We start from the raw sequence: 11,840 nt of genomic DNA on the forward strand, positions 1-11,840 counted from the left end.
AGGGAATAGTTGGTAAGAGTTTTTTTTGGAGAAAATAGAGATTTTTAATTATGCAAATTGATTAGCTTGTTGACTTATTTCAAAGCTTTTTTAAAAGTTTTTTGTGAGTTAAGCTAATAAATGGGGTCTAACCTTTTGAACTTTTCACCGTTTAGGACCTATATCTTTTTTTTTCACCGTTTGAGACCTCATTCCCCTTTTCCGGCCAAATTTAACTAGAGTACATTAAAAGGTTAGGTCCTTGGGTTAAAAGGTTAAAGTAAATCAAAAGTTTGAGGACTAACCTTTTCGTTTTTTCACCTTTCAGGACCTGAACTTTCTTTTTTCACCATTTGAGACCTCATTCAAGTTTTCATGTAATTCCAATTCAATTATTAAAGTTTCTAACCATTAACATATAATAAGCTCAAATTAAAATAATATGTAACGTAATTCATAAACTGAGCCCATATCAAGTAATGAATAAAGAAGCAAATAATTATTTACAAGCTAATCATATTTTATATATTCGGTTATGGTGTCCAATGACAATAGAAGAATTAAGCAATTTATATAGTAGAGTACGATATTAATACAATTATACTCAAAGGTTTACGGGGATGGTGGAACTTAAAATACACTACGGAATTTTCCGCCCGGGACCCAAGTTGTTAGGAAGATCTGCCATTGATGGTATATCCTCACAATTGTTTGTGGTTTGTTTGAAGAATATTAATAATGTCCACAGAAAAACGTAAAATTAATAAAAAAAAGGTTAATTTTAAACGAATTTTGATTTTGATCACAAGTTAATATATCATACTAGTTCTTGATTGTTTTATGAGAGTAAGGACAATTGGTTTATTGATGCTCATATTTGATGAGGTACTTAAATGATTCATGCTTAACTCGATCAAAATTAATTAGCAATCTCCGAATTAAAATTTACGACCTCAAATTTTCTATAAACATATTCAAATAAGTTGTTATTGGATTACGTAAATTAAGTTTCAACAATTAAAGGTCTTATGAATGAGTAAAGTTTATCTACGATGTTTGGAGAAGAGTACTATGTAGTTTTAATTGTATGATGGGGTTTGGGAAAGATGAATTATTATTATTATTATTATTATTATTATTATTATTATTATTATTGTTAAATATATTAATAACAATTACTGTATTGCATAAAAATTAATAACAATAAAAATATTAATAACTATTATTATAATTATTAATTTGAGCGCTAACTTCTTCTTCTTTTTTTTGGCATTTTCTGTTTTTTTTTTTAGTAAATAACGTTGGTATACAAAAAATGGATATGAGGTCCCAAAAGGTGAAAAAATTAAAAAGTTGGACCCTAACCTTTGTCTTAATTTATTATTTGAGTGATAGTATGGTTAACGGTGAGTTAAACTACGGTTAACTGGCCGGAAAATGAATATGAGTCCCCAAAAGGTGAAAAAAAAAAATTGAGGTCCTTAAGGGTGAAAAATCCAAAAGGTTAGACCCCAACCTTTAGCTTAACTCAGTTTTTTGTGGTCCAAAACGTTCTCCGAGATAAAGCACATACGAGGAGCTTCTTTGAAAGAGTTGACTAAAGCAACAATAATAATTTACCACACACTTTTCCGCAAACATCTAAATTACTACGTAAAACCTCGTTAACCAAACCAAATAATGCAATACATTAGTCAAACCAGTTAATACAACCAACTAACATATACACCTACATACTTAACCAAACATATACTTTCTATAATAACTCAATCTCCTTATCCTTATATAGGGCCTGGAAATGTCCCTTGTTCCACTTGCTCGTTCCATCTTTGTATCTGCAAATGCACAAACACAACTCAAATGATTCAATTCTTAGTAAATAGAAAATAGAAAATAGAAAATAGAAAATAGAAAAGTAGGAAGCAGTAAAGGCCCGTGCGACACCGTTTTTTTTATTTCCAGTTTATTTATTTATTTAGAAAACTAAAAACAAAAACATAAAAAACACAAAAGACAGCTCCCAATTTTTATTGCAAGTTTTGAAAATCAATATGCTTACTCTAGATATTACTTTTTGTTACTTCAAGATTCAAACTAAAGAAATTGAGCGATTTCCTTCAATATTGCATAAAGATCCAACAATTCCCTAAATACGTTACTTTTTAAGTTATTTCCCACCATACCGTCCACGTAAGCAAGGGAGAAAGAGAAGTAATTTTTTTTTTTCCGGTTCAGCATTGAACCGCTATATGAGATAGCGGTTTCGTTTTAAAGCAAACCGTCATCTCAGATGGCGGTTCAATGTTATAAACCGCTATCTCAGATAGCGGTTTGTATTAAAACAAAACCGCTATCTCAGATGGCGGTTTACTTAATTGTAAATTATTTTTAACATGAATTACAGTTTAAATAGAAATATAATTTAGAAGTAACCTCTTATGACATCAATTGTGTCTGTAGCTCAGTGGATAGAGTTGTGTTGTTTCTACGCAGGAGGTCGTGGGTTCGAATCCTACCTGATGTGTTTATTTCTTTTTAACCATTTATTAATATTAATTATAAACATTTCTAAATTTAACTTATCAACATTAGTGTCTGTAGCTTAGCGGATAGAGTGTTTATTTCCTAACCAAAAGGTCGTGGGTTTGACCCCTAGCTGATGCAGTTTTTTTTTTTAACCATTTATAAATAGTACTACCTACGTGATTATAAACCGCTATCTCAGGTAGCGGTTTAAGTCAACCGCTACCTGAGATAGCGGTTTAGTGTCGCTTCGTTAAAAAACAAAAGGACCGGTTTTAATGCTGACGTGGACGGTATGGTGGGAATTAAGTTAAAAAGTGGCGCATTTTGGGAATTTGACGTTTTTTAAACAATATTGAAGGAAATCTGACAGTAATACCGATCAAACCCTTAGAAATTTAGATCATGTGCTCTTTACGTACCCATTCAAGAGGACATAACGATCTGTAATATCTAGCAAACTTCTCACATGCTGGATCATCTTTCCCCTTCTCTTTGATGCACCTGAATCAATACTTAACTTTAGTTATTATTTTGATCAACTCGTGATTTTGTTGTACATTTTTATATTAATTTAGAAAATACACTATTAATGCCTGTGATATTCGAGATAACGAGTGTAACAATGTCGTGTTTGGTTTTGAACTGGGAACCTCCAATCTCCTGGAGCGGTCTTTAGTTCAATCTCCACCTAAATTAAACTCATAATATCAGTCAAGAACCCCTAATAAAAATACAAATTAAACAAAATAGTAAGGAAAATAATATATTTTCTCCGTTCCGAAAATATCGCACCATGGTTGTCTTTTACTCCTCCAACCATTATTTTGACTCTTAATATCTCCAATCGTGCGCAATTGAAAATTATAAATAAATTAATATTTAGAAAATATACACTGATACGATAAATTTCCTTACGTACGAATCACAAAAATGGCCAAAGGCGTAGTGTGAATAGTGTAAAAAAAATGGTGCGATTTTTTCACGGAGGAAGTATTAGCAATACCTAAATACTCACTCCGTTCCATAAAGATTTTCTAATTTATACTTTTCACGTTTGCACAATTTGTATTATCTATATCTCTAATTATATATTAGATTTTGATATTATTAAAGTATTTATGGAGACAAATCAAACAAGACTACGGGCGTGTTCGGCGGTAGCTTTTGAGGTAGCGGGTAGCGTTTTGACCGAGTCAAGACGCTACTTGTAAAATTTGTAAGTATTTGGCGAGGTAGCGATTTAGGTAGCGGTTAGCGGTAGAGGTAGCGGTTGAGTAGCTTTTATCAAACGTTAAAATTAGTAGCGTTTAAGGTAGCGGGTAGCGTTTGACAAATTTATAATAAAGTTTTAAATAATATTTCACCTTTTATTTTATTTTATAATATCAACCGCTACTTTTACCGAACACTCATATCAGTTACCCGCTACCTTTGACAGCTAACCGTTACCCGCTACTATTGACCGCTACCCGCTACTCCAACCGTTACCCGCTACTGAACCGCTACTGAACCGCTACCCGCTACCGCTACTTTTGCGGAACAGGGCCTACATATAAATATTTTTTAAAATATGTATTTGAAATAATTTAAAAATTTCTTCAATGGTGAATAATGCCAAAATTTTAAATCAAAATCATTACTCCCCTGTCCCTTAATACTCGCACCGTTTTGACTTTTTACAATATTCACATAATTCATTTTGACCCTATTTTATTTCTATTATATGAAAACAAATGCTAGTATATACTCAGTAATATATGGTTGGCTTCATCTTAATATATATTTTCAAAATATTAATATTTTTATAAGTTTTTATAATCTGTAATTAAAGATATTGATAGTCAAAGTCGTAAATTGGCAAGCATATTCAGTCAAAATGATGTGAATATTAAGGAACAAAGGGAGTATTATGGAATAGAAAGACTGAGTGCATAATACTCCCTCCAGTTTTTTTTCCAAACTTTAATTTTATGGTCAAACTTCATAAACTTTCATCATAATTCTCTTTATTTTTTTTTTTTTTTTGGTGTTAGCACCCTGTTCACCCTTAGGGCTAATCCGAATTCGAGGCGAGTTCTGGGTGGGTAGGTTTCGGTCCCCTCCCAATTGTTGTTGGGGGGGATCGAACACGAGTTTTCCATATCAAGTCCAGTCTCAATCACCACTGAACCAATAGACAATTGATCGATATAATTCTCCTTATTATAAATATCAATATAATATGTTTGTGATATTTGTTGGATTTCGATCCATATGTATTTTCAAAATATCAATTTTTTACAAAAAAAAAAATTTCACAGTAATATCTAAATGCATATATCAATGATCAAACGTGTAATTGAAGACTAAGGTGTAAGTGTGTAACCATAAAAAAAGACAAAGAGGGTACGTAGATAACTAACATTAGGTTGAGGGACCTCATCCTCGTTACGGTAGGATTGATCAGGAGAAGAAGGAGGCGGTGAAACGGTGCCGTATTCATGAGCAGGATCAGGAGCTTGTTTACCGGTGATGACTTCTGATAATGTTAAGTTATCGCCTTGTACTACGTCGTTTTGATTCATCTCTCTTACAACCTACCTACAAGAGAAACCAAGTTAATTAAGTATGAATGAATATATGTGCAGTGATAATTAAGTGATATGAGTAATATGAATTTATGTATGCAGTATGCGTCACCATGTGTGATGTAATAAGGTGTAGGAGAAAGGCAGGTGGAAGGCAAAGGGCAGACACGTACTTGTCCACCTTAAGGAGGGTTTTGGGTATGTTGAAGTCGAACAAGGTTAGACCAAGTGGTAAAAATTTATACAAATTTAATAGGGGTATCATTCGTTTTACCTGGAAGCTAATTGTGTAACAGACCACATTCCGACCATCGGCCACCGATATAGATCTTCATATTGATCTTAAATTTTCTTGTTTTATATCCTTATACGGGAGTATAAGTTCGGATATAGTGTGGAGAGAAAACTTACGTTTATTCTTTATAAAAAAAAAGAAAAAAAAAGATATACTCCGTACTAGATATCAATGAATAAGATGCGTGCTTTGATTTTAAAAGTATGTGCAATAATTAACTATTTTAAATTCTGAAAAAGTAAGCATATTGTAGATATTTTAAGTAAACACTATGAGTTGACTTATATTCTGTAAGTATAGACAAATACTCTATCTGTTCATTATAGTCATACCAGACTACTATTCATATATGTTTAGTACGTACAAAGTATTTCGTAATGTTTCCCACTCAAAAACTCTAATCCCGATCTAATATTTCTCATACATGTGTCTAAATATGGTTAAAGTCGCGCAAATGTTCTTAGCCTGTCCCATGGAGATCTTACTGCATGGCGCAAAAGGATAGTCCACACAAAACCCGAACCCATGTGTCCCCTTTGCGTTTCTTGTCATGCTTATGTACCTTAGCCGCCTTATTTCACCTAATGTACCGTGCATTGTCATATTGAGTCATGTTGTGCTTTTCTATAAAAAAAAAATGCGGCTTTCCTTCAAAAAAAAAAATGCGGCTCAAGCATGTCTAACGACCTTCGTCTTGATGCCTGGGCCGTGTTTTTTCCTCATGTCATGCCGTGCCTTACTTTTTGTTGTGCCACAAGCGGACTCGTTATGGTGCCATCTTTACCATCCTCATTTTTATTTGTTTGTATCGTACCCGTATCCATATCCGTACCCGCAACCAAAAGTAAAAGATTTCAATAGAGCCTTGATACAATTCTTAAACCCATCTTTCTTAGTTGGGCCGTGTATCAGTATTTCAAGGTGAGAAGTCCAACTATTAGGAAACACAAAAACAAAACCATCATAAAATTATCAACACCAATTTGCATCTACCAGAAAAAAATCTAGGTCTTTTTGCACAGAGCTCCCATTTCCAGAAAAACGAACACGAGAAAGAAGAGAGAGAAGAATCGAAGATGAGTAGCAGCGCAGCAGTACCATTCTGGAGGGCAGCTGGTATGACATACATTAGCTACTCTAACATCTGCGCTAATCTGGTCAGAAATTGTCTCAAGGAGCCCTTCAAATCTGAAGCTATTGCTAGGGAGAAGGTTCATTACTCTTTGGCCAAATTCGAGAATGGAAAATCCCTCAAACCAAGTATTCTTTCTTTCCTTTCCGTTTTTCGGGTTCTTTTAATTCCTTATTTGTTGTTCTTGATTTCCCCCAATTTTATTGGGGCCATCTGATTTTGATTCAATTGATCGAGATCTAGGTTTTCTGGGTTTTTGATTTTTTGGTTTAATATGGTTTAATATGGTTTACATTATGCTTCATATGGTTGTCTCCAACGATATGCGGTCAACTTACCCTTTTTGCCCATTTTCAACAAAGTACTCCGATTTGTTTATTTTTTATAGGATTGTTTGATCATTGCAGTGGGTTTCTCAAACTCCTATAATTGATCTAGTATCGATCTGTATGAACTTGTTTTGTTGATTGTTGGTTATATTGAGAAATGGTGTTCACATTGTTGCCCCCTTTCCTGGGAAATCATAGCTTTGATGCATATTAGGTCATAGTTGATCTATTTTCATGTGAATCGAATACCCCTTTCCTCGTTCACACTGCTCCTCAATACATGGTTTTTAAGACTTGTCAATCATAAATTGTAACTGATTGTAAAACCATTTGTTAATCAGAAAAACATTCGTGTAGAGAGAATGAATTCATTATTTAGGGGGCGTTTGGTTCATCTTAGGTATGAGGTATGGGGTTAGATATCAAACCCATGGGTTTGGAATGAGTTATACCTGGAAACCCATACCTTGATTCATGTGTTTGGTTGCCAAAGCCGAAAGTAAAACTATTTATTTAACAGTAAAAGAAATTAAAATACTCCTCCATCCCTCGAGTCTGCTAATCTTCTATCTTCTTCGAAGTTGAAGAATGGACACCAAAGTTCCTGCCCACATCATAATAATTAATGAAAGCAAAATTCTCAGAATTCATTGACAATGTAACATAGGATTTCGTAATTCTTCAATTAATACTCAAATTTTAGTTGTAATTTGTTTGATTTTATCCACTGGATTTCTTAATCTGGAACTTTAATGGCACAAAAGAATAATTTAATATCTACAGTATACGTAAAGTTTAAAGAAAAAGATAAGAAAAATCTTTGTTTTTTTTTCTTGTTCGGGAGTTGCTGGCTTGAGATAATGGTGGTGTCGATTGGTTGTCTGGACTATGGAGACGATCGGGTTTGGTGTTGGAGATGAAGGAATGGTGAACTGGCACACACTCTCATAGAGTCGCAGTAATGGTATACGTGAAAAACTGAAAAACATATGGTGCAGTGTTATTTTTTTTTTGTTGATGATTCCAGAAGTGGGGGTTTCCTCCAAACCCACCCCTCCTGGAGATGAGAACCCGATACCTTGGGGGTATGAAAGGTGGGACCCATGGGTATGAAAATTAAAAAATATATGAACCAAACATAGGGTATTGGTATGGATGATTACAAACCTATACCAAACCCATACCTTGCAGCGAACCAAACACCCCCTTGTTAGCTTAGTACATATATAAGGAAGAAGCAGAAAATTGAAAGATTTTGTGTGGATTAGAGGCAAGTATATTGGGGTAGTTGGGTATCAGTTTAATCCATCTAGCAAAGAATTGGACTGCATTGCAGGAGTATAAGAAGTTTATAGTGACCTAGAGTTTTGTGATTGGTTGGTGGGTTTGAAGTGTAATTGTGTAAAGCTGGGATATCTTATTTAAAGAATTATATTATTTGGAACCTTGGAAGGATATAGGATGAATCAGCATACTTCACAACTTGGGGATGGTGATGACTTTCTCTTTTGGTGGTATTGCCTGAACAGGATTTGATCTAATTTCATGTGCATCAACTGTTGATGTTCTAGATTTCCCGTTCGGAGGCGTCTAGATGAAGTATTTGGAGCTGGAGGGATGAAGGAAAGCATTGGGATGAGGCTTAATTTGATTAGACTTGCTATTGATTAGTCATTTAAGTTTCTGCCTTGTAGGCTCCTCTATCCTTTCTTGTCATTTGTCATAGATTTTACTAATGCAGGCAATAATAGAAAATTTAAGAGGTGCTTACTAGTTGAGGTACCTTTCATTTGTTTGGCTGATAATTTGAATATTTGATGTTTAGCAGCAGAGACTGAGGTGCTGGTATTGTTGCACTTGCCGTCTCTGGCTAAACTTTACCTTTGTAGGGTTTCGTGTCTGTTGTATTATGTAGGGGTGTGTAGCTAATTGGTTAGTGGAGTGCCTATTTACTGAGAGGTTGCTATTGTGCTAGTTCATAGTGGCAGGTGTAATTATTTAAGGGGTAATGAAGGCTATAATAACTTATTAAGAGGTGATGACGGGGTTGAGGTTGTGGTGGTTAAGGGAGGAGTAAAAGACGAGGGACCTATACCTATTACCCTCATCTTTGGGGTGATAGGGGGGAATGGAGGAAATTTTACCCTCGTTTGAAATGTAACATTCACCCAACTCCTTCCTCAACTTTTAATCACCACCACTTCTCTCTTTTCTTATTATCACTCCTATTAACCACTTCTCTATTCTCTTATTATCACTCCTATTAACCTCCATTTCTCTCTTTTCTTATTATCACTCCTGTTAACCTCCACTTCTCTAGTTCTCTCTTTTCTTACTATGACTCCTATTAAATTCATCCCTATCTTTCCAAGCAATCCTCTATTAACATACTTTATTTACTTGTCTTGACCAAATGATCAGTTTAAAACGAATTTTGGCTCCAGATACCTACCTTGTGTATCGTCTGATTCTTGTGTTTGAATTCTCTTGTCTCTTGTATGCTTTCCCAAATTTTGCCTTGGATGTCGACACATAATACAATGCTGTTACAATGTTTTTGAGTATAGACTAAATAATTAGGTCTCTTATGTTGCTTCTTACTAATATGCAGTATTTGCTATGCTCACTAATTGTTGTTCTCTTTTGTCTGGCAGCCGTCCGATCTAATGATCAGGAATAAGGAGGTCTTAACCATGAAGCCTTCTGATACTTCCACCATAATCATGCTCTCCAAATGTCATTCTATTTTTTGCTAGTGTTATACATTGAGGTTGTAATGCCCAGATAATGTGATAACTGCATTGTGAGCTTTGGTTGTTATGATAATAATGTTTTAACTTTCAATCATCTTGAAAAATGACAAATTGACAAGTCAATTTCAGATAATCTTTTCCCAGCTTGGTGTTTGTCTATATTAATATTAATGTTTGGCATGATTATGAATACTATTAGCAATGTTTCAAGCTTTGTGCTATATGCACCGCTTCAAATGTGTGTCGTTGTAAATGCATGCTCAAATGAATCTCTCTTTGTTCATTTTGGTATGCATTTTTTGAACCATACTACTGTGGGAAAGTGAAATAATGCAATTATGCAAGCAACCAAGTTATGTGAAGCAGACTCCAAGGAGGAGAGAAATGAATCTACTATAACGTGAGCCCGACCTGTTCCGTCCCGAAAATGTGAGTTTGGGCAGATTTTAGGCCCGGTTTCCGGACTGAGCCCGAGCGGACCCAACATTTTAAAAAATTTGTCGGGCTTTGAACAACGTAAAATTACACTTTTAGTTAGAAGAGCCAACAAAAAGATCGATCCTCCTCTAAGGGGCCATTTTCCAACCTAAAATTATAGGTGCTGATGTGCTATTAGTACGTAATTTGTTTTTATATCTTAACCGCTTCAAAATAATATTAGATACGATATTCTTCAATGACCACAAACATATATCATCCATTCTTATTTAAATGATACAATTGAGTTTTGTACATTATTCACAAACAAGCTCCTTTATATGGAGTCTTGTTAAATTCGTCTCAATAAAAAATCATTTAAGTATCAACTTTTTATAATTTTTTCCCATTCGTAATTGAATATATTAATGTTTGAAATCGTGTCAAACGTGACTAAAAACTGTGTCTATGTAAATAAGACCAGAGCATAACTTATCAAACCATACAAATGTTAAATGAAGATCGATGGTGTAGATAACAACATCAAATTAAGTAAAAAATCATACTGATACAAAAGGTTGAACAATATATTTTGTACTAGTACTCCCACACTAAAGGCGAATCTAATTACACAATTAAAAATGATAGAGAGTTTGTTCAAGGCAAAGAAAAAGGAGAAACAAGGGTTTCCACATAATCCAACATGTAATGAACACGCTCTGTTCTTCCTAGTTGGATTTGACTAGGTGGATTTCGAGTCAGATCGACAAACGTAATCTCATCGTACTCATGATTATCACCAGGATTTGGTCTTCCCAAAATTAATCCCCCAAACGATGTGAATCCTATTGGAAAACCCGATAACTCGAGGCTAAACAATTTGTTCCAAGAATCCGGCTTACCGTATTTCTCTAACTTCCAAGCCTCCATCACCCACCCTCCCGGACAAATGCAATATTCAAAAATGTAAATACTTGTGCCTTGAAAGATATCAACGAATTCTCCATAACAATAACGACGATTGTCATCATTCAGAATAATCGGCATCAACTCGAAAATTTCTTGAACTAGATCGAATTTAGTGATTATATAGTTTTGATGATTAGGGTCGAAACAACAAAAATGCAATGTCTCATTAATTAGAGCCACATTCCATCCCCATCTTATATATCTTCCATTAGTAACAAGGGACTTAATAACACTAGTATCTACCTCTCTCCATATATCATCCCTAATTGAGTATACATGGATTATTAGGGTTTGTGTTCGTGTTCGTGTTTCTTGAACTACTAACAAAATCTTGTAGTCATCGATAGAAGAAACAAAACCAAACCAAGATAGCTCAATATCGTAGTAATTGGCTTGTATTTTAGGGTATGGGAGTGAAATATTCTTGGTTTCTTTTGTGAGGGGGTTACAAAGATAGATGAGGTATCTTTCAACGGAGTACGTGCATATAAGGCCGTGACATGATCCAATTAGGCCATACAGATTTTCTATAGTGTTAAGGAAACTGAAAGGGTTTACGTCTAACACAGTCGGGTTTAAGTTTAAGTTGTCGTCCCTTTTACCAAGAGATAAACACTTACACAACCTATGATTTGAATCATAGAGCAAGGTTAAGGGCGGATTGTTTGAGTTTAGTGTATGGGACTTGATGAAATTGGGGTCTGAGATTAGGGAACTCCATGTTTTACATACTAATTTGAATCTTACTAATGATTTTGTCGATAGTCGAAGCAAGATCTCGAGTGTTAGCTCCTGAGGTAAGCACCCATCAATATGATCATAATTTGCTGCAAACTTCCACCTTCCCCTTTCAATGATCTTTGCCTCCGCCAT

General features: G+C 34.6%; 3 protein-coding genes across 3 annotated transcripts; 1 reads left to right on the plus strand and 2 right to left on the minus strand.

Moving 5' to 3' along the window:
• Positions 1-1,760: 1,760 nt before the first annotated feature.
• Positions 1,761-5,069, minus strand: LOC110781174 (cytochrome c oxidase subunit 6b-3-like). The gene is made up of 4 exons (XM_021985405.1): positions 4,908-5,069; positions 3,099-3,193; positions 2,925-3,006; positions 1,761-1,814 (listed from the first exon to the last, which is right to left on the minus strand). The coding sequence occupies exons 1-4, from the start codon at positions 5,067-5,069 to the stop codon at positions 1,761-1,763; spliced, it is 393 nt and encodes a 130-aa protein (XP_021841097.1).
• A 1,251-nt stretch (positions 5,070-6,320) lies between these two features.
• On the plus strand, positions 6,321-9,724 carry LOC110781649 (ATP synthase subunit epsilon, mitochondrial). Its single transcript, XM_021985757.2, has 2 exons — positions 6,321-6,627; positions 9,483-9,724. Exons 1-2 carry the CDS (start codon positions 6,444-6,446, stop codon positions 9,506-9,508), a joined length of 210 nt encoding a protein of 69 aa, XP_021841449.1. The 5' UTR covers positions 6,321-6,443; the 3' UTR covers positions 9,509-9,724.
• Positions 9,725-10,655: 931 nt separating this feature from the next.
• Positions 10,656-11,840, minus strand: LOC130463696 (F-box/kelch-repeat protein At3g23880-like). The gene has a single exon (XM_056832908.1). The coding sequence runs from the start codon at positions 11,838-11,840 to the stop codon at positions 10,656-10,658; it is 1,185 nt and encodes a 394-aa protein (XP_056688886.1).

The sequence above is a fragment of the Spinacia oleracea genome, chromosome 6 (genome assembly GCF_020520425.1).
Source record: "Spinacia oleracea cultivar Varoflay chromosome 6, BTI_SOV_V1, whole genome shotgun sequence".
NCBI classification, from domain to species: Eukaryota; Viridiplantae; Streptophyta; class Magnoliopsida; order Caryophyllales; family Amaranthaceae; genus Spinacia; species Spinacia oleracea.

Excerpts from the sequence above, each read along its gene's own strand:
- LOC130463696 (XM_056832908.1), bottom strand. The coding sequence starts at position 11,840 with ATGGCGGAGGCAAAGATCATTGAAAGGGGAAGGTGGAAGTTTGCAGCA.
- LOC110781174 (XM_021985405.1), bottom strand. The coding sequence starts at position 5,069 with ATGAATCAAAACGACGTAGTACAAGGCGATAACTTAACATTATCAGAA. Across the intron at positions 3,194-4,907 it reads ATGAGGTCCCTCAACCTAAT|GTGGAGATTGAACTAAAGAC; the intron begins GTTAGTTATCTA and ends AGTTTAATTTAG. Across the intron at positions 1,815-2,924 it reads CGTTATGTCCTCTTGAATGG|ATACAAAGATGGAACGAGCA; the intron begins GTACGTAAAGAG and ends GTGCATTTGCAG.
- LOC110781649 (XM_021985757.2), top strand. The coding sequence starts at position 6,444 with ATGAGTAGCAGCGCAGCAGTACCATTCTGGAGGGCAGCTGGTATGACA. Across the intron at positions 6,628-9,482 it reads TGGAAAATCCCTCAAACCAA|CCGTCCGATCTAATGATCAG; the intron begins GTATTCTTTCTT and ends TTTGTCTGGCAG.